Below are 26,194 nucleotides of genomic sequence, written 5' to 3'. Positions count from 1 at the left end.
CTATACCAATATTGTGTTCAATTTTGGCTGATCATGCAGTAGACACACTAGTTCCATCTTATCAGTTCGTATGTTTCTACTCTACCCTTTATGCAATTGTAAATAACGCAATGTGGAATACTTTAGTAAGCAGCATCCTCCCTATATGATATTTTTTTTTGTTTTAACGTCTGCCACCGTATTTTCTAAATCATTCAAAGAGTATTTCGTTGGTTCTCTCTTCTGTATGTACTTGCTCAGCATTTTGAAAATGGCAAGACTTGTAATAAAGTAATTTCCTTAACATAAAAATTTGATTTCTATTTAACTCACATTGTTACCATTTACCCCTAACAGTTGTTTTCATTTGCCCCATGCTCAATATTTAAGGGGGTAATTGTGAACACTTACTGTACTTACTTCTTATAGTAAAGAACATTCAAATTAACATTTTAGGCCATAAATATTCTTGCATTAGCTATAAATTATATCATCACTATACTTAACTAATACAGAGAGATGAAATTTGTAATATATTGGAACTGTTTCTAAATCGATTTATGTGTTTAAAAACAATCAAATTAAGTTGCACAGAATGGACATTCACTTGGCTTGAAAACAACTGAATAACATTCCATAGAATAAGCAAAGATGGAATTTTAATTTTATGTATATGATATTGTTGCCATATTTCATTTCTAGCCACAGGGAGTACTGTTTCCAATCACCCCTGTTTCCAATTACCCTGACTGACCCAAATAGCTTTGAAATTTCACCATGTACCAGTGGCGGCTGGTCCTACGAGGCAGGTGAGGCAGTGCCTCACCAGTCTATCAATCCACTATTTACGTTATTTCTTTATCCCATAATCAATTCATTAAATACAATTTAACTTTTTGAAATTTGTTAAGTAACTTTATTTTTATGATACAAAATAAAAATAGATACGGCCCTGGAGAGGCAAGCCTGGGCCAGCCGGCATCGGTTCTATGTCTAGCTAAGGTTACGTAAAGGGACTAGACCGACCAGCAACAAAATTCAAACAATTTCGAACGGCGATTTAAATATCCTGCCTGAGGCATGCTTCTCTAGTGTAAAATACGATATATTAAGCGTGTAGGGTCGAACTGCACCGATCAGTTTAATGGATAAAAATTATTGGATGTGTAATTTAGTATGTTAACAATTATAAAATGCAAAAAAGCAAGAGGTGTCCGATCTAATTTTCTTCAAACTATAATGAATAATAATTATTTAATTATTAAAAAATGACTTTCTATAAATTAAAAAACATTCCGGCCCAGGCAGATATTATTTTAGATTTTTTGGATCATTCTAAACAAAAAACGTCGTCTTTTTTAATTTTTCTCTTAAGTTGATTGTTTTAGAGTTAATAATTTAAAACTGAAAAAAGATCGAAAGATGACGATTTTCAACGCTCGAAAACAAGAAAAAAATATCATTTTTGAAAATACAAAGTACCTAAATTCAAGTTAAACATTAGTCTATCAGTTCTTGATAAGTATTTTGGAGTTATTTAATTTTAAAGCATTGTTTTTAGTTGTTAATGCAGCCCGATCGCCCGTCTTCCTATAAGGAACCTTCCTCATTAACAATTTAAAAAATACATTTTAGAATAGAACATGGTAAACATTTTTACCGGACCTGATATAAGAAGGTTTGAACTTGAATTTAGGTATTCGATGATTACAAAAATAATATTATTTACTCTTTATTTTGAGCCATGAAAATCGCCATCTTTCGTTCTTTATTCAGTTTTAAACTAGTTATAACTTGAAAACGATCAAACGATCAACAAAATGAGATAGGCACCACTTGTACTTTATAAATATTAACATACCTACTAAATTACATATAATATATGGATATTATACTTTATAAATATTAACATACCTACTAAATTACATATAATATATGGATATTATCCAATAATTTTTATCCATTAAGCAGATCGGTGCAGTTCGATCTTATATCGGATCCTCTACTATAGCGTTTTTTCACGATAGAGACTTTTTTCGCGATAATGATTTAGAACTTTGTATGCCAGTTTTTAGCTGCATAGACACGATTGAGTAATATGGTAAAAATATCAATTGAAAAATCATTTATAAAAGCACAGGATGAGAACACTTTTATAGACGAGGTAATAGATCATTTTTCAGAACAGAAGTCTCGCAAAGTTTCTTTAATTAATAAAAAAAAAAAAGAATTTAGAACTCCGTTTTCTATTTATCATTTATATTTTATGAAGTTTTTTACTAAAATAACTTTAAAATAGGAAGTGTTTCGAATATATGAATTTTACGAAATAAAAGGCAGATATCAAGCAGTGAGTTTTATTTAATCTTGCTCAAGTATCCTTTCGCTCCTAGAGCATCTTCAGGGGCATTTCGTCAAAAAAAGGAAGGTATCCTCGAATGTCAATAATTGTCTGAAGTTGTGGTAACTTAAATTAACATATATCTAACAAATACTTAACTTACACAACACTGTAACGTACGAACAGATACATTTATCTGTTTGTACCTCCAACTTCAAAATGTATAAGTACCAAAATTACCTGCACTCAAATTTATCTGTTCGTCCTTCGTGTAGTGTACGTCAAATATTTGTTAGATATATGTTAATTTAAGTTGCCACCACTTCAGACAATTAATGATATTCGAGGATACCTTCCTTTTTGACGAAATGCCCTTGTAGATGCTCTAGGAGCGAAAGTATACTTGGACAAGATTGAATAAAACTCAGTGCTCAATATATACCTTTTATTTCGTAAAAAATAATTTTATTTCATTTATTTTTATTTTATTATCAATCTTATGATAAAACATTAATTTGTTTCTTGATTGTTTGTATTGCCATATATTCAATAGGATTTACAATATAAGATTGGTTCTAAAATTAAATTATCACGTGTTTGTAGCAGTGGCGGCGCCTGGTGTAAAATATTGGGGGTGCACACATAATGTTAACATATAAAAAGACCTTGATACCCTATTTCCGTAGGTAAAGGTTTTTGAGTGTCTTCAAATTGTAAAAATCAAAGGATCTTATTAAAAATTACAATAAATAATGTATTTTATTGACTTAAAATTATAATTCAGTGTTTAAATGTTACAAGCAAGTTTTGTAACGAAAGTCAGTCGCCTGTTATTTTTTAAATAAATTTTTCACAAACAAATTCAGTAAAATTTGGAATTTCTTGAATCATTTTTGTTTATTGAAAACATTGTGAGTGCAGTTAATCGATCCTGGCCCACAGCTATTCTAAGGGAAGTTTTGATACGTTTCAATGCAGAGAGACATCGTTCTGTTTCTGCAGTTGTCACTGGCATCGTAACAAGTACATAATTGGAGAATTCAAATCTGGAATTCCAACTGGATAGTTAAAATCGTATCTTCTATTTTATTCATTATGCTTCCTCTTCTCCAAATATGTGCTTCACACCTACACAATTTGTAAGTTTTTACACAAATCTCCATTTTAAATAATCATTTATAATCCCGACGTTTGCACTTTGGTACATTCTTAATTAACAAATTTGGTTTCGGCATTTTTAATTTTTCTTCTAAATATAATGAAGAAAATTTAATTGATTTTAAATATTCCACGCTAACATTTACGTCCACAAATCCTTCCATTCTTAATATAGTTCCGAAATTCGAACTTCATGAAAGCAAAATTTAAACACGTGTGCCGTGCACGTTGAAAACACCAAAGATCATGCCATAAGATCACATCCAACTTGTGATCCTGTGGCCATCTAAACTTATTGGCTATAGCGGGGCGGGTGGTGAGTCGTATGAAACGTCATTGGGATAGGAACCACTGTGAGAGCGGTGAACGCGGGGTTCTGTCTAAGGCCTCGTATCCGTGAACTTTCTCCTTTGAAATAGAATAAAAATAATTAAATGTTACCTATTAGATACTTATAAACTCCTTGGATCTGTTATTTCGAATTTCAATTACTGTATAGTTAGATTAAAATGTTATTTATAGAATGATAAATATTACATTTATATGAATGTTGGTGTGAAAATAATTTTGGGGGTTCACGTGCACATGTGCACTTATGGAGAAACCGCCACTGGTTTGTAGGTACATATATTGTTTGCGTACAATAATTTCATTTTGGCAACTGAATTTTTTCAACAAAATCAGTTGTTGTCCGTTGTTCTCATGTAGTTTCTAATGTAAATTTTTCTTAATATGGCTGTACAACGCTGATGAGACCCAGGAAGGACGAAATATGTGATGCATACTGTTTTGATATGTGGTATTAGTAATTATTATTAGCTAAAAAACTGCTACTATTAGTATGAACCTATCACAGACTTGACCAGAAAATAATTTGTCTCTCTAAATACCAGCCTGCCACGTAAAATGGTATCCGAGCTTTCGTTGCTATTTTTGCCAATAAAATATTTATTTAATATGGTTTGCAAGGGTTTAAATAAGAACAGCAATGTTCTGTAGACGGACTCACGTTATGACGTCACAAAATTGACCTTTCGCCCATTAAAGAGAAGCTAACCACAAAAATAATATTCCTCAAGTGTAGTGTGCCTTACCATCTTGTACTAGCACGAGCCGCCCCTGCCATGTACTTCATTACGTCCTGGTGATTTCCCATCTTTAATTCGCTTAATGACCATAATTATTTCCTTCAGTCAGTCTTCTTGCTGTTTCTTCAAATAATTCTTGTATGTATTCTTTCCATATTCTTAATTTAGCTTCAATTGTAGTCAAAATATTTTCTTCGATGTCTATAACTATGCCTGTAGTGTTTTGTTTTCTGGTGTTCTGTACCTCTTTAACCTTTCCGGAACCGTGTTACAAAAACTTACGCTCCAGGCCGTGTGGGGTAACTATGGTACCCCACTAAAATACTTTAATAAATCATTTAAATTATACATTATTGTTTCGAAAGTTATATAGGGTGAGGCAGATAACTGGCCTATTAGAAATATCTCGAGAACTAAAGGCAACAGAATCATGAAAATTGGAATAAAGGGGTTTTGAAGGATGATCTATTAAATGAAAATATTTTCATCTCTTTGCAACTTCAGGTTATACCGGAAGTTGCTTATAACTTCGTTTTTTTAAATGGGACACCCTGTATATTTTTACATTTTTGGATTCTCTTCGATGTCTTCTTTCTTAAAATATGAGGTTTTGTAATATTATACAGGGTATATTAAAAGATAATTACGTTTTTTATTAATTTCGTAGCAAAATTAACACCCTGTAGAATTGTAGTAGTTTGACATCTAAAACTCTACTTACGTTCAAATGATTTTTAATATACTCTACTATTGTTAAGAATCATTAGTATAGCTAAATTTTTAATTTTAGTATACGGGGTTGGTCGAAACTCAGAATGAATATTTTTTGAGTTTTCTTAAATGGAAAACCCTGTATTTTAGTATTGTAATGAAATGATATTTTATGGTACTTTTTTATTTCTTAAGCATTCCCTATACCTAACTGCTTTAATTTGTGAGTTATTGGTGATTCAAGCTAAACATTAATTGCACCGAAAAATACGTAAAATTTTATTAGGTTGGTCGTGAAAATATTCAATCCCAAATAATTTTTCAGAAATATATACATATTAATCCAGACTGGTCCTTAAAATTACCAATAATGGTTTATCTATCAAAATAACTACGTAGTTAAGATTGTTGGTCCGATTAACAATTAAGCACAAATTAAAGCAGTTAGGTATAGGGAATGCTTAAGAAATAAAAAAGTACCATAAAATATCATTTCATTACAATACTAAAATACAGGGTGTTCTAAAATTAAAAATTTAGCTATACTAATGATTCTTAACAAAAGTAGAGTATATTAAAAATCATTTGAACGTAAGTAGAGTTTTTGATTTCAAACTACTACAATTCTACAGGGTGTTAATTTTGCTACGAAATTAATAAAAAAACGTAATTATCTTTTAAAATACCCTGTATAATATTACAAAACCTCATACTTTAAGAAAGATGACATCGAATAGAATCCAAAACTGTAAAAATATACAGGGTGTCCCATTTAAAAAAACGAAGTTATAAGCAACTTCCGGTATAACCGGAAGTTGCAAAGAGATGAAAATATTTTCATTTAATAGATCATCCTTCAAAACCCCTTTATTCCAATTTTCATGATTCTGTTGCCTTTAGTTCTCGAGATATTTCTAATAGGCCCTTTATTTGCCTCACCCTGTACAGTAAAGCACTAGTTACTGAAATAATTTCTTTTTATTATTAAACAATGTAGATTTTTTTTATTTTGACCTTTTATTAGAATTTGCTCTTATCCATTATTTTTACAGTCAGGACATACAAATTTTCTACTATCTTCTCGATGTATGCTGCAAATGGGTTTTATGAATGTACTACATGATGTTTAGTTTTTCTGTCTGATATTCTGTAATTTCCGCTGTCAACTGACCCTTTGATTACAATATGCAGTAGGCCATGCGGGGTAACGGAGGTACCCCAAGTAAGTTTAATTTAGATTTTAGGAGAATATTAAAATTATATCTAATAATTTTTATAAAAAAACGATTTGGTAATGTATTTTCTGAGATTACCTGGAGGGAGAAAAAAATAAATATATTTTTAAAAGTTATAAAAACAAAACCGCATCTGGGGTACCTAAAATACCCCGCACGGTCACGGAAAGGTTAATCTTTTTGAATCTATCATGTATCTATTTGTATATATTTTTAGATGATTTATCAGATGATAATGTAAGTGAAGAATCAGATCACGGAGATTCCAATAATTCAGAAGACGAAGACAACGATCTAGCCAACACTGGTTGGGCAGATGCAATTTCAAAAATATTAAAACAAAAACCAAAGGCAAAGAGCAAAAGTGTAGTACTTTCAAAGGCAAAAAAACTTACAGATGTTAAAAAAGCAAAAAAGGAGCCTCTTAGTTTTGAGATTGCTGGTGAAGATGGCGCAGCTCCAGTTAAAGAAGAGGATGAAGAACAATCTGAAGATGTAAAATCAGAAGTTTTAGAGCCAGTGAGGAAGAAGGTAAATATTAAGAATAAATATGAGGCTATGCGAGCAACAAGGGTGAACTCCAATGGTGGGTTTGCCCTTGTTGCATGCATAGACTCATACACTTGAGTCCAGGGTTCTTTACCCGTGCGTCATCATTTAAACCATAAGTCGAAAATTTACTAAACGCAACAGCCAGGGCCGCGCCAGCACGTGGTAGCGCCTGTGTGCAAAATATTTAATGGCGCCCAAATGCGCATATGCAGATGATGTTGCCATGATAAGCCGCAATATGCGCATATGCAGATGATGTTGCCATGATAAGCCGCAACAAAAGGATATTAAGCGAAAAATCTATACATCTGAAACGGGAGGAAGCTGCTAGGTTTGGTCTATATATAAAAATGAAAATAAAACAAAATATATGGAGTGCATAAGGTCCAATCAACATGAGAATCTGAAGGTAGACAACCATACCTACGAATATGTCTCAAATTTTCCCTACCTAGGTTCAATAGTAAATGACAACAATAACACATTAAGAAGTACAACCACGGATTCTTAGCTTTAATAAGTGTTTTTATGCATACAAAGACTTAATGAAAAATAAGTAACTGAATCGTGAGTCTAAGCTAAGAATATACAAAACAGTAATTAAATCAGTGGTCACATATGGTTCGTGGATAATTAAAATGAACCACGAGCTGGAGGAACTAATGCAGGCGCAGGTATTGTTAGATTTGTAAAGTCTCAAAGACTAAGATGGCTTGGTCACTTAGAAAGAATGCCAGATAATCGAGCTGTGAAAGTGATCCAGAGATATAAGCCCCAAGGAAACAGACCAAGAAGAAGGCCCCGTAAAAGATGGATAGACGACGCAGAGAGGGATCTTAAAGCCATGAACATCAGGCAGTGGCGAAGGAAAGTATCCGGAAAAACATTGTTAAGCAGGCCAAGACTCACAAAGGGTTGTAGCGCCATTAGAAGAAGAATAATTTATTGTAACCAGCGGCGCGCCCAGGGGGGTTTTGAAGTTTGAGGGGGGTTTAAAATATATAAAGAATAGTATGACAACGTAACTTGTCTTTCACAAACAATACAGAAAAATTTCTGAGCCCACGCCAACACTCCCCAGAAGAAAATTCTAGGTGCGCTACTGATTGTAACCAAACAAAAATAACTAAAAATTCTCACACATTCGACAGGAAAAGAAAGTAAGTTTAAGGTACTAGTACACTTTAGAAGACCGAAAATAATCATTTTTTTCAAGAATTTATTTCTCAGAACCTTTACTACAAATGAATATAAAACTTTTTACACATTAATATCTAACTCTTAGAGAGTACAAAATATATATCTTTTTTCATTTATACACGTACACTAATATTGTAGGGGGCGCAAAAGTCGAGGCCTCGAAAAATGATGGCGGACAGTTAATCTCAGGATTGGGATATCTGGAACAAAAAAATCGTACTGCATTTGAAAAAGGACGGTTTCTTACGTGACAATTTACCACAATTTGAGCAAAAAATAAAAAATAAATACTTTTTAACCATGAAAAACTGAAAAAAATCGGGCGATTTTTTCACAAAATTTTTTCAAATTTCCGTAAAATCCTTTTTTTGCGGAGTTTTTCACTAATGGTGGTAAATTGTCACGTAAGAAAACTTCCTTTTTCAAATGCCGTACGATTTTTTTGTTTCAGAGATCCCAATCCTGAGATTAACTGTCCGCCATCGAAACTACTTTTTTTTGAGGCCTCGACTTTAGCGCCCTCTACAATATTAGTGTATGTGCATAAATGGAAAAGATATATCTTTTGTATTCTCTAAGAGTTAGATATTACTATGTAAAAAGTTTTATGTTCATTTTTAATAAAGGTTCCAAGAAAAAAAATCTTGAAAAATGGCTTATTTTTGGTCTTCTAAAGTGTACTAGTACCTTAAATAATTAAATAAAAAATCTTTGGCATAACAACATAAAAAACTAAACATGAAATAGCTATTTTATAAAAAAATAATTTTTCGCGCCTTCAGTTCGGAAAATCTTTTTAATATGGTGAATATATCAATTTTTATTTAATACTGACGACTCTATAGAGATGACAGATAAATTTTTTTTAAAAGTTTCAATTTAAAAAAAGATCGTTCAGCAGTGGAATTAGATATGGGCAGAGTGAACAGAATGCGAAGAGCAATAATTGTTAAATTTGGCTAAACTGCAGTAGATTCGTTTAAAAATATAAATTTTAAAATTTTACAAACATCATTATTTAATTATTTTAACAAAGGCCGAAGTTGTATAATTTCTTCAAACAAATCGTCTCTTGCCTAGATGATCATTAAATCTCATTTTTTTACAAAATAGTTTTAATTATTGTGAGTTTTCTGTAATGTTGTTCAAATTATATAAAAATTTGGGTTTTCCAATATGGAAAATCTTTCATTTACTGAAATTAATCTTTGGTCGAGAACATAATAAAAGAAATGAACATTGTATGACATTTTAGGATCCAAAATAAGTTCGTCTTTATGTACGCAGTCGAACTGTCTGCTTTTGTTCCGACGCCGTAGCTGTGGCTGGTTGAAAACTGAGCTCCACTGCGTACTCCACATCCAGTTTCTCTACAGTCTCATTTGCTGTGGTAATAACAAAATTAAATTTGCTATCTCTCCGAAACCTGAGCAAGAATTATTGTTTTAACTCTTGTAAAGCATTTACATAACGCAGGCTGCATATCTTATTGTTTTTGATTGTAAAATTTTGCTAACGAAGTTAACTTTCATCAGAACTTAATACCATACTGAGCATATGTTTATAAATGTTGATATTTTATCTCCTACACATCTAGCTTAATATTTTGAATCAAGATCAAATTTATGCGAATGTGTTATCTCAAATAAAGCATCATAAATTTCTGCCAAATTTTTGTAGAATAGCTTTAAAGCATAAATTCTGCTGGACCGGTGGCTTGGTGGCTGCGTTTCTGTAGGTACATACATGATTTTTTTGTTTATGCAGATTGTATAAATCAAGACGTAATGTGCCTACATTTGAAGTTAAGTTAACCAGGGAGGCAAGGTCGGTAAGTGTTGTTTTGACCGGCGTAAAATTTTTGTAACAACACTAGTGGCGCCTGTGTGCGCTGCACACATTGCACACGTGGACGGCGCGGCCCTGGCAACAGCAAGTGACAGTAAGTAGCTACTGCTCCGATCACGGGTTAAAATTTGACCTTATCAAATCAATAAAATGTCAAATGTAAGTTTTGCTTTAAAATTTTGGTGCAGAATTACAGGAAGTAGCTTAACAAATTCTTTTAATATCATTAGTGATTAATAAATAAATAAACAATTATAAAAAAAATCAATAACATATTTTCTTTTTGTCATTTCATTCACTTTGGCGGAATCTTAACACAACCTTATATTCTCATTCCTTAACTGTCACTTAACAAAACTTCCTTAACAAAATAAAATACACTTTTACCATAAAATTTCAAACTCCAATATAAAATTTGTTGTGAAAAAAACTGTTTGTGTAATATAAAAAACTTCAAAATGCAAAAATTTGACAAAAAAACAGCAAAAAATTAAACCAGACTGACAGCCACAAAAGTAAACAAACCAGAAACGTCACAAAAAATCTGAAAACATTCCTATGCATCTTTTTTTGTATCTATCTCTTTTCAATATACTGAGACTAGAGCGTTCATAAAAATAACATGTGTTTTTACTTAATAACAGGCGGTAGCTGGTTTGTCTTTAGTTTCATGCGTGGAAGAGAATGATGCTAGATAAAAATATTTATATTTTATTGTATTATTATAACTAGAGGAAAGTCGCCAATTATGGAATACCATTTTGTTTTGGGGATATAAAAAAATACCTTTATAGAAATGAAAATAGTTTAATGTTATGACAAATCAGTCATACATTTTTATGTAGTAATTAAAAGCCCTCTATGAAATATCTTAATTAACAAAAAAACAAAATGCCAAATGAGTAACCAAATATGGAATAGGTACCCATATATGGAATATAGGCATAAACCAACATATCAATAACAAAAATAGACATAAACATCTGAGATCAAATAAATTTAAATAAGAAAATTGTGAAAAATGAAAGAAGTAGCTTAATTCACTTGTAGACATCACAGATCCATGTTTGTATGAAACTCTGGACCAGCACAATCATAATAAGCCCACACATTATACACTTAATCCACTATCCCATAATTAGGCACCAACTACTGTCCATATTTGGATTTGTACATTAGTTCAAACTAGTATCAACATTTTTTCAAGTCGTAATGTTTTAATTACAGGTCATAAAATATTAAAATAAAGGTACTATCGATATACTCAATAGCATAACAAGTCTGTATTCCTGCATAATAACCAATAATACTCGTTGAATATATTTACCTTTGAAATTTTCTGTGAGACGACAAAACAAAACGCATCTGCCAGACACGTATCGTTCGCGCATCTGACACAGAGGTGTGAACACGATAATAAAGAGAGCAACTGAAATAGAGGATGGTATTGTAGTGTGCTTCCAACTTATATTTTCGGAGGAATTCCATATTTGGTTACTTTCCTCTACATATTTTCTTATATTTTAATAATAATTATTGACACGCATATCTAAGTATATTGAAATATTATATTATAAACTTATAATCATATTGGGCAGCAGCCCGTTGAAATAAATAAATTACAGGCGGTAGCTGGTTTGTCTTTAGTTTCATGCGTGCGGAAGAGAATGATGCTAGATAAAAAGTATGTGCTTTATCTCGCCAGGTATTAATGACGCACAGGTAAAGATTCGTGGACTCAAGTGTATGTATTTCTCTGGAGAAAGGTAGTTGATCCAAAGTAAATTATATGGTTTAATGTTTTGTGTTTTAGAAAAAGGAAATACCAAAACTACGGGTAAAACCGAATATCCTAGAAAAGGATCGTGAACGTCTTCTACAAAAAATAGCAACAAAAGGTGTGGTTCAGTTGTTCAATGCAGTAAAATCACAACAGAAAGATATAACGAAAAAATTGGAAGAAGCTGGACCCCTTGAAGTAAGAAAAGAAAGAGTATTGAAAAATATAGACAAAAGAGCATTTTTGGATGTTCTTATGGGTGAAAAATCACAGAAATTGGACACAAATATGGATGTAGTAGAGAAAAAGGAAGAAAAACGATTGAGTAAAAAGAATGCAAGCAATGATGTTACTTGGAGCGTTTTGAAGGAAGATTTTATGATGGGGGCCAAGATGAAAGATTGGGATAAGGAATTAGAAACAGAGGAAGTTGAAGAACTAGAATCAGATTAATAATAAAGATTATTTTTAATAAAATGTGTTTTATTCACTTAAAACATTAAAATATCCACAAAATACAGTACATAAGTTATAATATAAAATACATTCACTTATTTAGATATAAATATAGAACCTAACATTTAGTCAAAAAAGTCATGTTTCTTCACATTGTTATGTTTCGTCCCTGTAAATTGTTCTACTTTTGTGTAATAAACTTCCCTCAGTTTGGCATCATGTGGTGATGAAGAGTCTTTTAAGTTATTCTTAGCGATTTTCAATACACCACTTACTTTTTTGTAGATTGGATTAATATTATTTTGATATGTTTCTTTCATTTGGTTACATTTTGCCAAAAACATTTTTTCCTGAAATAAATATGAAAATCTGGTAAACGTAAATTATAATAGAAGATGACCTAGAAAACAAACGAGACATAATACAGCAACTATGGTCTGTTTTTAAACCAGGAGGAGTAATCTAAAAAGACAGACCCCAAGAAAGTCACTAGAAAAATCACCAAATACATCTTCGTTTTTGGTTGATCATATCAGCCTTCAACAGTATCGATGATTATTTCATTCATAGGAGATTCTGACCAATAGAAAGCTACAGACATGCAAATTAAGGTGATAATTTTTGATAATCTCCCGTCGTTAAGCATATTACGTCAGATGCCCTTCGTTGCTACGAAAAAAATACATTCAGTGACATTAATGACAAATGTTTTAAAAATTATAAAAGTGATGACTTTCAACCGTCAAATACATATTTATAACAACTGTGTGTTTAATTTCACTAATTGGTACTTACATATATAAATTACAATAAAATTTTGGTTTTGAACAGTTTTATTCATGAAATAATCGCAACAAAGCACTCGAACTCTAAAATTAATATAGATTTTTTGCCCTCGTGACACTTTGACATAATTTCACTCGCCTTCGGCTCGTGAAATTAAAACTGCCAAAGTGACACTCGGAAAAAATTCAATAATTTTAGAGCTCTTGTGCAATTACTACTGAATATTATATTATACCAAGGGGTGATCCTCTCTTGAACTCTAGTTTACATCATTTCAGCTATGAAGCTAGTTTGATGGCCTTAAACACATCCTCCTCTTCATGTCTGTCCTATGATGAATTCTACTATGATTTCAAGAACGGCAACTACTTTGAGTTTAATAATTTCTTGGCTGCTATAGATTGGCAGGAATGCTTAGGTTATAGCGATATAAATGTATCAACTCAAGTCTTCAATGAAATTCTTGCTACAGGTATCGCTTTTTTTGTACCTTTGAAACGCTATAGATCTTCTACTTTTAATAAGTGGTTTTCTCATGATCTTAGATGTTTGACGAGAGAAAAGAAGTATGCCCACTCTCTGTACATGAAGAATCGGTCTGATGTTAATTATTCCAATTTCTCTCGTCTCCGATCAGAATGTAAACGGTTGTCTGATGCATGCTTTTCCCTGTATATTAGAGGTTTAGATGCTGAATTGCAGAATAACCCTTATTCTTTTCGGAAATATATTAGGGATGGGATAAACTGTCTAGTCACAGATTGATGTTTTGATGTTTCCTGATTTGATGTTTTATAATGAACGGTCAGCTTCTAATGGACAAGGTACTGCTTATTTATTCAAAGATTTCTTTCAGACTGTTTACTTACCCAGTAATAACGATCTCAAGTTATCCAGTGCACATTTAGATAGCAACATCGGTGCTTGCTCAATATCACCGACTTTACTGTCACTGATATTTTTGATGGTATATCTTCTCTTCCAAATAAAACTTCCAGCGGTCCAGATGGTGTTCCTAATTTCCTTTTAAAAAAAATGTGTCTGCACTGTTGTTGGGCCATTACTGTTATTGTTTAATAAATCCTTACAGTCTTCTACATTTCCAGGTGCTTGGAAGGAGAGTTTTGTTGTACCCATATTTAAAAAAGGTAAGAAGAATGACATAGAAAATTATCGTAGTATATGCATTCAATCCGCAATTCCCAAACTCTTTGATAGTTTGGTAGCTAAGCAGCTGTCGTGGGTGTGCAGGGGTCTGATTTCTGAATCTCGGCACGGTTTTTGCAGACAAAAATCTACAGTAACGAATCTAGTTTGCTACCAATCTGATCTCTTAAAAGCATATGGAAGATCGTAAGCAGATTGATGCTATTTATATGCATTTCAATAAGGCATTTGATCGTGTTGATCACCAAATTCTCCTTAATAAATTGGCATCCATAGGTTTTCATGTCCATTTTGTTGAGTGGGTTAAAAACTTTTTTGCACGATTGATCATTTTTGACTGTTTACCGTGACAGATTTTACGTCAGTAGGTGACATTTACTAGCAACTCGACGGTAAGTACTCCAACTCGACGGTAAGTAATTCACTTACCGTCGAGTTAAAAAATCTCTTAATTTTAATTTATTTTTTGAAAGAATAAAGAAAAAAGAAAACTAACGAATTATTTATTAATATTGAAACTTATGGTACAATTTGTTAATTTTTCTCTTCAAATACGCGATCAAAGTTGAAAACTTGGAAATATCAATGCCATCATAAAGAAAAACGGTGGATTTAATCATTGAATATTCTGCCCAGAGGCTTCCAGGAGCTTTCAACTGCATATGTCTTTGAACGAAATATGCCAATAGAGTATTTTCTTCGATTCTTAAATTCTTGCCTTCGCAACATTTTTTAAAACTTTGGTAGGTATTTTGATAACGGATTTTGGATTTTTCGGGAATTATTGCGGAACACCCTTCTTCCCAAGCCCGTTCAATTTCTTCAAATTCACTTTCGCTCATATTTTAATTTATAATAATCAAAATTGTACTTAAAATTATTGACAACTAAATAAAAACTCAATTCTCCATTGTTGTTATGCACCCTAGTTACTACCTAACAACCAAAGTATCTATCTTGATAAAATGAATGAAACTAGTCAATATGACGAAAATGTTTAATTTTATAATTTATAATGGTATCAATCGTGCAAAAAACGTTAATAAGCATGTCGAACGTTAAGGGTAACCGATCTCAGACAATAATTGGAGTCGTCGCTCCGCTCCTCCTCCAAACAATTGTCTTCGATCGGTATAAAACCCTTACCGTTCTCCATACTTAATATACTATTTATCTGGTCGTACCCAACGAGTTAAAGTGGGTGGTCTTTTTTCTGATGTTATTACTGTAAGTTCTGGTGTTCCACAGGGTGGGCATACGTCTCCCCTGTTTTTTGACTTATTTGTTAATGATATGGTTAATTGCTCCTTATATAGTAAATGTTTAATGTTGGCTGATGATGTAAAATTTTGGCGAGTTGTGAATGATACTGAGGATCAGAAACTTTCACAGGCTGATATGGATCGCTTATTTGATTGGTGCATTTGCAATAATCTTCAGTTATGTGTTGAGAAGTGTTGTTATATTAGTTTTTCCCGTAAGTTAAACAGAATTGATACTGCTTATCACATAGACAGTAAACCTCTTAGATATGTCTCGTCTGTTAGAGATCTAGGTGTTATCATGGATGAAAAGCTCTCATTTGTCGAACATATCAATTCATTATCCGTAAAAGCTTCTAAATTACTTGGATTTGTTAAAAGAAACTCTAAATACTTGTCTATTGATGCTGTTAGGTTGATCTATTGTTGTCTAGTCAGATCTATATTAAAATATTGTTCGGTAGTTTGGTCTCCGTACCATCAAATTCATATTAACACTATTGAAAAAGTCCAACATAAGTTCCTAAAATACTGTGCTTATAAAACCCAAGACTTTAATTGAGAACCATGATTACACTGGGATTGAGCAACGTTTATCATTAGCTCACCTTAGTGTTAGGCGTGATATTTCGGGAGGTGTCTTTGTTTTCAAAATCATTAATGGACTTATTGATTGTCCCAGTTTGTTGGATAGTATAAGATGTAATGTTCCATATCCAGGTTTACGCTACAATGTTACCTTTAACACGGCCTTTCGCAGAACATCCTACGGTAGTAACATGCCTTTAGATAGATATATGTGCTTCCTTAACGGTTTTGATATGGATCTGTTTAATATAAGCCTGGGCCAACTGAGGAGATCTCTTGCCATGTGATAATTAGGTTTCATCTTGCAATGTTGTTGTATTTTATTATTGTATTTGTGTTTTGTATAATTTTATTGATTTGTTTCAGTTACATGTGTACATTTTATATTTTATTTTTCTAACTGTTATGTTTTGAATATCTTGCCTGGTAATTTTTCAAGCCTTTGCTTTTCTTATTTTTACTTTTTATATTTTAATGAATGATTGTACCTCATTTTTTTATTGTATTTATTGTATTTTTACTGTTAATGGGGTTTTCCCGTGGGTAAATAAATAAATAAAAATAAATAAATATAAAATAAATATAAATAAATATGTCGCTAAAAAGTTCTAAAAACTACTGTTTTTCATATAAGAACAGACAAATAATCGAAAAATTAAAGGAACAATGCAGAAAACACAGAAAATTGCCAATATAACATATAACTTAATTAACCTATGAAATGCAAATAGTGTCAAAATTTCATAAATGTCATTAGTGTCAAAAATTTCATACCAGTGGAGTAAACTTGTCTGAGGTTGGACCAATTACAAACAAGCATTACAGCACGGTAAATTTGAAGTAATCCTCCTGGTTTAAAAACCGAGTATAGTAATTTCTTACTTGAATAAGTGTCTTCTCTAGTTCTTCTATGTCACTTTTCAAATTACTTATTTCTTCTTCTGAAGCTGTTTCTACTTTGAATTTATCTTCGTCAAGTAAAACATTAGGAGGTATTGCAAATGTACTTCTTGCTTCTTTCTAAAGTCAAATTCATAGTATAATAAAGAATATTTGATAAAACAAACATTACAGTGAGGACGTTTGTGTTGGAATAAAATAAATTCATTTTCTCGAGAATGGGCGACTTTGGAGATAAATCCCGAAACAGGTTGATTTTTATTTTTAAATTATAATTTTTTTGGGATATACAGGGTGAGTTTTTAGTGCGGGATCGGTCGATAATTCCATAATGGTATAGAATATCGAAAAAAGTTATTAAGAAAAAATGTAGGCAATGATATTCTCCAGGCTTGGAAAATATGTTCATTTCTATAGGGTGATTAATGACTGCGTGGTATAATATAATTTTCTAAATGGGACACCCTATATATTTTTTCATATTTATATTTTTCTCATAATTCTTGTTCATATAATATAGGGTTTTGCATTACTATACAGAGTATTTAACAAGTTATGACCATTTTTATTTCGAAATCCCTATGAGATTAACACCTTGTATATAAAGTAAGTAATTCATAAATAATAATTTGTTTTATATAATGAGATAAACAATATACTGTAGTTTTTAAATTAAGTTTAATTGAAATCATTGACGAATATTTGTATACAGGGTGAATTACAAAACCAAATTACGATTTTCTCAATTTTTTTAAATGGATCACCCTATATTCTATTTGTTAAAAACATTATATTTATGATACTCTTTCATTTTTATATAGCATTCCCTATACTTAAACTCATTACTTTTCGAGATATTTTTAGTTTTCTTCAAATATCGGGAATACATTCAATTTTTCTAGTAGAAATAAGTTAGTATTGAGCGATAATTATACAAAATTATTTTTATTCAATAAATAACTAACACAAAATATAAACCATAACAATATGCAGTAAATGTAGGTACCAATAAATTTGATATTATGAAATTATCATATTTCCCTAATATACAAGAATCGTAAAATGCATACAAATAAAAATTTATTTTGTATATAATAATATGACGAGATTATTTTTATTCAATAAATAACTTACACAAAACATAAATCAAAATAATATACAGTATACAGTGTGTCTACTTAAGTTGGAAACATATGGGAAACTTTTTTATTATTAATTTTACGAAAAAAAGTTATTCTTTATAAAAAGTTTTGCATGTCCCAAAACCTAAGATTCAATCATCAGATATCAAATTTTCTCAATATTATACGAGGTATGTCAAAAAATATGAATTTCGGTCAAGGGTAAAGTACCTTTATTTCTCTCAATATCGGAAATTCTTATGATAAAAAGTTGTTTGGAACTAAAAACTAAGATTAAATATGCAATTACATGCTTCTAATTGAAAAAAAAATGTTTTCTCAAATTTATGGATACGCAACATCGTTTTTAATTATTACAAATATGATAACTCGTTTATTATTCATTTTACGAAAAAAAGTTATTCTTCATAAAAAGATTTGCATGGTCTAAAACCTAAGACACAACCATGATATATCAACTTTTATTAATTTTATACGAGGTGTGTCAAAAAATGTGAAATTCGCTCAAGATTATAGTACCTTTATATTTCACAATATTTCAATTAGAAGGATGCAATTGCACATTGAAACATAGTTTTTAATTCTTAACAACTTTTTTAATAACCGTTTTCAATATTGTGAAAAATAAAGATACTTTACTCTTGAGTGAAATTCATATTTTTTGACATACCTCGTATAAAATTAATAAAATGTGATATCTGATGGTTGCATCTTCGGTCTTAGGACATACAGAGCTTTTTATAAGGAATACCTTTTTTTCGTAAAAGTAATAATAAAAGAGTTATCGTATGTGTAAACAATAAAAACGAAGTTAGTATCAATAAATTTGAGAAAAATTTGGAAAATATTTTTTTCCAATTAGAAGAATGTAATTGCATATTTGATCTTAGTTTTTATTTCCAAACAACTTTTCATAATAAGAATTTTCGATATTGAGAGAAATAAAGGTACTTTACTCTTGAACTAAGTTCATATGTTTTGACATATCTCGTATAATATTGACAAAATTTGATATCTGATGATTGAATCTTAGGTTTTAGAGCATGCAGAACTTTTTATAAAGAATAACTTTTTTTCGTAAAATGAATAACAAAAAAGTTTCCCATATGTTTCCAACTTAAGTAGACACGCTGTATATCAAAACTGATGTAACAGTTTTTAGATTGTTATATCAACAGTATTCTAAGCAAGAAGTGTTTAGTGAAACATCTAATTTTAAGCACTTTTAAACTACAAAAAATTACGATTTTCTCATTTTTTTTACATAGATTAGCCTATATTTTATTTGTTAGGAATGTTGTATTTATGATAGGTACTCTTTCATGTTTATATAGCATCTCCTATACCTAAATAACTTATTAGTTTCTGAGATATTTTTAGTTTTCTTTATTTGCCAGGAATACATTCAATTTTTATAAGTAGAAATAATTTAACAAATAAGTATTGTGTAATAAAATAACAAATATTTGCATTCAATAAATAACTAACAAAATATATAAACCATAATGTTTAATGAATGTACCAATTAATGTGATGTTAAAGATATAAGTCTAAGTAAATGTTGAAAATGCCCACCTTCAACGTCTATGCAATTTTGTAACTGATATTAAAACGGCCGAGCCACATTTTTGTAAGTCAATATTATTAAAAGCTCCACCTATTCTTTTTTTCATATCATCAGGCGTTGTTGGATGCTTCTGGTATACAAGGTTTTTTATATAGCCCCAGATGAAAAAATCAATTTTGGAAGAACTGGAGCACCGTCGTCGTGTAAAAACCTCAACCGTCAAAAAAATGTGGGACAATCACATAATCGCCAACAATAGCATCTTAAACATTTATAAATCACCTAGTTTGACTATGAGTCTTAACCAAGTAGGGATTTATTGATGCGTAGTAATGAAAAATAGTATGAGAATTATATTATTAATAACTGCGCGCCACAATCTGCAATTAGGAATGTGTTACTAAAAACTTCTTGGCTTAGAATACTGTTGATATAACAGTCTAAAAACTATTACATCCGTTGTATATTGTTTTGATTTATGTCTTGTGTGAGCTGTTTATTAAATAAAAATAATCTTGTTATATTATTATACACAAGACATATTTTTTTGTAGGAATTTTACGATTCTCGTATATTAGGGAAATATGATAATTTCTTAATATCACATTTGTTTCATTTACTGCAAATTGTTATGGTTTATATTTTGTGTTAGTTATTTATTGAATAAAAATAATTTTGTGTAATTATCTCTCAATACTAACTTATTTCTACTAGAAAAATTGAGTGTATTCCCGATATTTGAAGAAAACTAAAAATATCTCAAAAAGTAATGAGTTTAAGTATAGGGAATGCTATATAAAAATGAAAGAGGATCATAAATATAATGTTTTAAAAAATATATAGGGTGATCTATTTAAAAAAATTGAGAAAATCTTAATTTGGTTTTGTAGTTCACCCTGTATACAAATATTCGTCAATGATTTCAATTAAACTAAATTTAAAAACTACAGTATATTGTTTATCTCATTGTATAAAAGAAATTATTATTTATGAATTACTTCTTTATATACATGGTGTTAATCTCATAGGGATTTCGAAATAAAAATGGTCATAACTTGTTAAATACCCTGTATAGTAATGCAAAAACCTATATTATATGAACAAAAATTATGAGAGAAATATAAATATGAAAAAATATATAGGGTGTCCCATTTAAAACATTATATGTTTGATATGCCACGCAGTTATTGATCACCCTGTAGAAATGGACATATTTTCCAAGCCTGGAGAATATCATTGCCTACATTTTTTCTTAATAACTTTTTTCGATATTCTATACCATTATGGAATTATCGACCGATCACGCACTAAAAACTCACCCTGTATATCATACTAGTGACGTCATCCATTTGGGCCTGATGGCGTAATCGATGATTTTTTTAAATGAGAATAGGGGTCGTGTGATAGCTCATTCGAAAGGTTATTCAATTCTCTATTCACTAATATAAACAATAACATAATTATTTACGGAGCCGAAAAAAAAATTTAATCAAATTAATTTGGACAGAAAGAAGAATGTATGTAATTTATTTAATGCAAAATACATTTTACTGCTGTCAGAAAACAGAAAAAAATGTTAATTTGAAAAGTACACATTGCTTTTCGCTTAAATTAAACGTTCAAACTGCTAAGAGGCAGGTGTGTGGCAGCTTTAATATTGAATGTAAGCGAAAAACAATATTTATTTATCAAATAAACATTTTTTCTGTTTTCAGCCAACAGTAAAATGTATTTCGAATTAAATAAATTACATACATTCTTCTTTTTGTCTCAATTAATTTAATTCAAAAAAAAATATATTTTTTGGGCACCCTATATAAATAATTATGTTAATAGTAATATTTGTGAATAGAGAATTGAATAACCTTTCGAATGAGTTATCACACAACCCTTATTCTCATTTAAAAAAATCATCAATTACGACATCACGCCCGGATGGATGACTTCACTAGCATGATATATATGCCAAAAAACTATAATTTAAAATTAAAAATCGACCTGTTTCGGGATTTATTTCCAGAGTCGCCCATTCTCGAGAAAATGAATTTATTCCAACTCAAACGTCCTCACTGTATATTAGTCTTTGTATTTTGGGAATGATTACCGAAGTGGAAGTTGAAACGTCAAAATCAACTTATTTTAAAGTAAAATCGTGGCTTATTCCCAATACAAGTAGTAAATTGTATTAAGATGCCATAATAAAATTGCTTCAGAATAATACAGGGTGGGACATTATAGTATGAGAAAGTCTTATTATTAATTTCTCGTAAGAGATTCAAAAAAATTGTTTGGGTAAAAGTTGGGGCATACGTAGGACTGAACTTTAAAAATATTTTCAAATATACAGGGCCACCCATATTGACAGAGTGGAACAAACATTTTTTTAATGAACACCCTATATATTTTTACAGTTTTGAACTGTCTTCGATGTTCTCTCCTTCCAATCCAACTTAAAACAGGAAAATTGTGATGTACTGAAACGCCATCATGTTCATTATATCCACATTCTCCAAAGAATGTTGAAAGATACTGCTGCCAATAATTCTGGCAAGTCATTGTCCAGAAAATGTAAATAAATTTCTTCATTTACGTGATTGTCAGATAGGTAGGGTCCGATGACATAATTTCCAAGAATTCCAGCAAAAAACCTTATTGATACCACCAAATTTAATTGTATGAGTCTCATTGAGTTCTTTAGATAAACATAATGCATTTATGTTGTTCTGAAGCTATTTCCTTGTGGCATTTTTATGATTAACTATTTTTATGGGAAATAAGCCACAATTAAATTGAAAAAAATAATTTTATTAACGTTTCAACGCCCAAATAGGGTGTCGTTGTCAAAATACAAAATACTACTATATGATACTTCAGTAATACCCGATTTGGGCGTTGAAACGTTAATAAAATTATTTTTTTCAATTTAATTGTGGCTTATTTCCCATAAAAATAGTTAATCATAATGCATTTACTATTGCAGATCACTAAGATATATGTTTACAACAATATCTATAAATAGATGATTCACTTACTTCAAATTTACAGAGAGCCTTTTTGGCACTTTCCATATAGAAACCATACAATTGATCTATTTTACTTCTAAGCAAATCTTTTTGGATTGTTTCAGAACCAGTAATAGCTTCAAGACTATTTTCCACATTAGATAAAGCAAGCTGTATTGTCCTTTTAACTACATCATTAACTGAAAAAACAGTGCATCCTTGATAATTGAACAAAGCTGGTATGATCGAAGCGAAGATCGATGGGATATGCGCATTTTATCAATGAAATTCGATATTTTTAAGACATTCCAGAAGCCGCTACAGATAAAATGTTTTAACAACCCATTAATCATTCAGAATTAGTCGACAGATATTAGTACAGTTAAAATAATTAAGACGATAACTGGACGATAATGATTTAATGAGTGAAATTTAAAGTTTTTTCTACTTTAATGACAAAAAAAGCAAGCTCATTAACAGAACCCAATTAAAAATTATTTTGCACATCATATTTGAAATATTATTTGGTTGAAAAATCTCATTTTTGTTGGCAAAAAAATATATTATTTGTCTGGACTAAATTACAGTTCTGTTTATCTTAAAAGGGATATGTTACTATCAACATTCACACAGGTGTTGCCAAACTGAATTTTGTTATTTTGAGCGTAAATTTTCCCAGCGGTCTCCGAGGGTACAATAAATGAGAGGCGAGAAATAGTCTATTAACTGGTATTTGTATTTAGACAAAAGGGACTTACAAATAATAACAAACTTTTACTGGGATCAAATTGTAATAAATAACGAAACCAGTTCAGAAATTGAAATCAAGAGAGGAGTTAGGCAGGGATGTATTATGTCTCCATTACTATTCAGTGAATCCATTTTTAAAGAAGCATTACTATCTGAAAGTGAAGGAATAATAATTCAACAGAAGAACTATTAACAACATAAGATACACAGATCATACAATGATTATGGCAAGTTCTGCTGAACTACTGCAACTACTACTAAACAAATCAAACAGTTTCTGTGAAAAATATGGACTAAAAATTAATATGAAAAAAAAAATAAATACAGTGGAACCTCCATTATCCATCTCTCCATTAACTGTCACCTATGTTAACCGTCAGGGTACATACAGAAGTTGTATTGACTACATAAGCAAAAATTTTAATGTAAAAAAATTTAAAAAAAAGTTAATTTGATTTGTGATGAGGACACAAACGGCTATCCATGGCTGACAGATAAAGAAATCGTTGAAATGGCATCAAAGGCAGACCAAACAGATTCAGAAGCTGACACAGACTTGGAATTTGACTGTAGCTATGTTGATGCGTAACAATTTGCATAAATAATCTAGGGAAGCTGCATAGCATATGCAATAATAATTCATCGAGTGGTATTCTCAACAAGAAGAAGCTAATAAAGTGGATTGCATGATCTTATGCCGATTAAGAAATTCAGCCTTCGCAAAATGCGAAGCAACAGTAAAACAAACATAGATTTCAGAATATTTTAAACTGATTCGATTGTACAAACACAAATCCCTCTTATATTGTCAAACAAACAATACAAATGAAATTTGAGAGTTGTACTATGAATTTTTAATATTTTTTTAATGTTCTGTTAACTATCTTTTCGATTATTTGTCATACCCTTGGTCCGGTGCCCTGACGGATAATCGAGGTTCTACTGTATATGATAATAACAAAGAAAACAAACATCATTATCAATGGTGTTACAGCTCTTTATGAGCCAAAGCCTTCTTCAGAACAATCCTCCATTTGCCCCTGCCTCTGGCAACTCTTCTCCATGCTCTAATTCTAATATTCTAATAGATACAAACAAACATACATTTGGGAAATGTACTGATGGAAAGGGTTGATAAATACAAATACTTGGGAACCTGAATTTCAGAAATTAATGATCAAACAATAGCAATAAGGAGCAGGATACAAATAAGAAGAAATGTAAAAATAAAAACATTTCTTTGCAATAAAGACCTTAATTTGGACGGCCTCAGTGCAAAAGGTAACAAGTCATTTTTCGGAATTTTTTTTATTATGTGATCATTGTTTTGACAAAAGAAACAAGTCCACTACCACTGAAAGGCTACATTTTTTTACGTGTAGAATGTAACAAGTTAAATATGAAAAATTTAATTTGTGCAGAAGGAAACAAGTGGACTTTTTACCTTCAGGGCAGTATTTGAATTTATCACCATAATCACTGCCTGGTTGACTTGTTTCCAATCAGTAAAAGTACATAAAGTCATTTTATAATTAATTTAGTATTTTTGTGCCTTAAAGTTGCTGAAAAAAAGAAATAGTGCCTGAGTAAGTATGTGTCAATGGTAACAAGTAAGGAAAATATTGTGCATTTTGTAACAAGTTGAAAAATTTAATTAAATTAAAAGTCCAACTATAAAATTTTTTAAAGTTCAATAAAAACCACTATTTTGTATTGTTTTCTGAAAAACTTTAAAAATTTATTAGAAAAAACCCAAGAACTGTTTTTTCGTTTCCTCAAAACCAGGAAATTTGACGTGTTACCTTTTGCACTGAGGCCGTCCATTTGATAAGAGAGTAAGCGTTCTAAATGTTACCTATTTTTGATCCTACAATATGAACTTGAAAGCTAGACATTGAAACGAGAACACATGCATAAGCTACAGTCATTTGAACTGTGTTGCTACAGAATGATGCTTAGAATAGCATGGACACAGAAGAAAACGAACACATAAGTCTTGCAAAGAATACGAAATAATAAACAATAAAAATAAGACAGTTACAATATCTGGGACACGCAATGAGGGGACAGCAATATGAAATGCTGAGACTGATAATACAGAGAAAGATATTACGAAGAATGAGAATGTTGTGGTTTAAAGGGGGATTAAGGGACTGGTTTAAATGCAGTTCCATAGAACTCTTCAGAGCAGCAGTAACTAGAGTAAAGGTAGTGATGATGATATCCAACCTTGGACTGGGAGACAGCACTTAAAGAACATACTGGACTAACAAAGATTTTATGTAAATAAAGAGGTTTAGGCTAACTATAGGAATATTAACAATGGGATGATATAAGGGAGAAAGTATTTGTTAGGATAAAATAAGGAATAAACTTACTCAGTTTAAGCTTACATGTAATACAGTTTTAATATGGTAGTATGTATTGTATCTTACATTTTTCTAACAAATCTGAGGAACTAAATTCATAATACTGATTTTCGTACTCATCTTGTGACAATCTGTCTATATTTTCCATCGATTAACTTACTGTAAATTAATATTTATACTGGAAAATCTTATTTATAAACAAAAGCCCTAACGCTTTTGAATTTGAAATTATAACAGTTCTAATTCTTCTCTTTTTATAAAATACAATATAAGATCTACAGATTGTTGTAGGGGTTGTATGTTAGACAAGAGA

The 26,194-nt window shown here is 30.8% G+C and overlaps 2 protein-coding genes across 2 annotated transcripts in view; one reads left to right on the top strand and one right to left on the bottom strand.

Moving 5' to 3' along the window:
- LOC114334043 (RRP15-like protein) overlaps positions 1–12,369 on the top strand; it is a 15,043-nt gene extending 2,674 nt beyond the window's left edge. Inside the window, exons 2-3 of the mRNA XM_028284041.2 lie at positions 6,730–7,043; positions 11,926–12,369. Of these exons, the coding sequence (XP_028139842.1) occupies positions 6,730–7,043; positions 11,926–12,345 (734 nt within the window). The 3' untranslated portion in view covers positions 12,346–12,369. The remainder of the gene's footprint in view (positions 1–6,729; positions 7,044–11,925) is intronic.
- Positions 12,355–26,194, bottom strand: LOC114334044 (uncharacterized). Its single transcript, XM_028284042.2, has 4 exons — positions 25,948–26,194; positions 22,793–22,962; positions 17,034–17,171; positions 12,355–12,698 (listed from the first exon to the last, which is right to left on the bottom strand). The coding sequence occupies exons 1-4, from the start codon at positions 26,027–26,029 to the stop codon at positions 12,474–12,476; spliced, it is 615 nt and encodes a 204-aa protein (XP_028139843.2). The 5' UTR covers positions 26,030–26,194; the 3' UTR covers positions 12,355–12,473.

The sequence above is a fragment of the Diabrotica virgifera genome, chromosome 9, assembly GCF_917563875.1.
Source record: "Diabrotica virgifera virgifera chromosome 9, PGI_DIABVI_V3a".
NCBI classification, from domain to species: domain Eukaryota; kingdom Metazoa; phylum Arthropoda; class Insecta; order Coleoptera; family Chrysomelidae; genus Diabrotica; species Diabrotica virgifera.
Note: the sequence above shows the minus strand (reverse complement) of the source record. Positions and strands in the feature narration are given on the sequence as shown.

Coding starts and splice junctions, on each gene's coding strand:
- LOC114334044 (XM_028284042.2), bottom strand. CDS start 26,029: ATGGAAAATATAGACAGATTGTCACAAGATGAGTACGAAAATCAGTAT. Junction 22,963..25,947: donor CTCAGATTTGTTAGAAAAAT/GTAAGATACAAT, acceptor CTGTTTTTTCAG/TTAATGATGTAGTTAAAAGG. Junction 17,172..22,792: donor AGGCTCTCTGTAAATTTGAA/GTAAGTGAATCA, acceptor ATTTGACTTTAG/AAAGAAGCAAGAAGTACATT.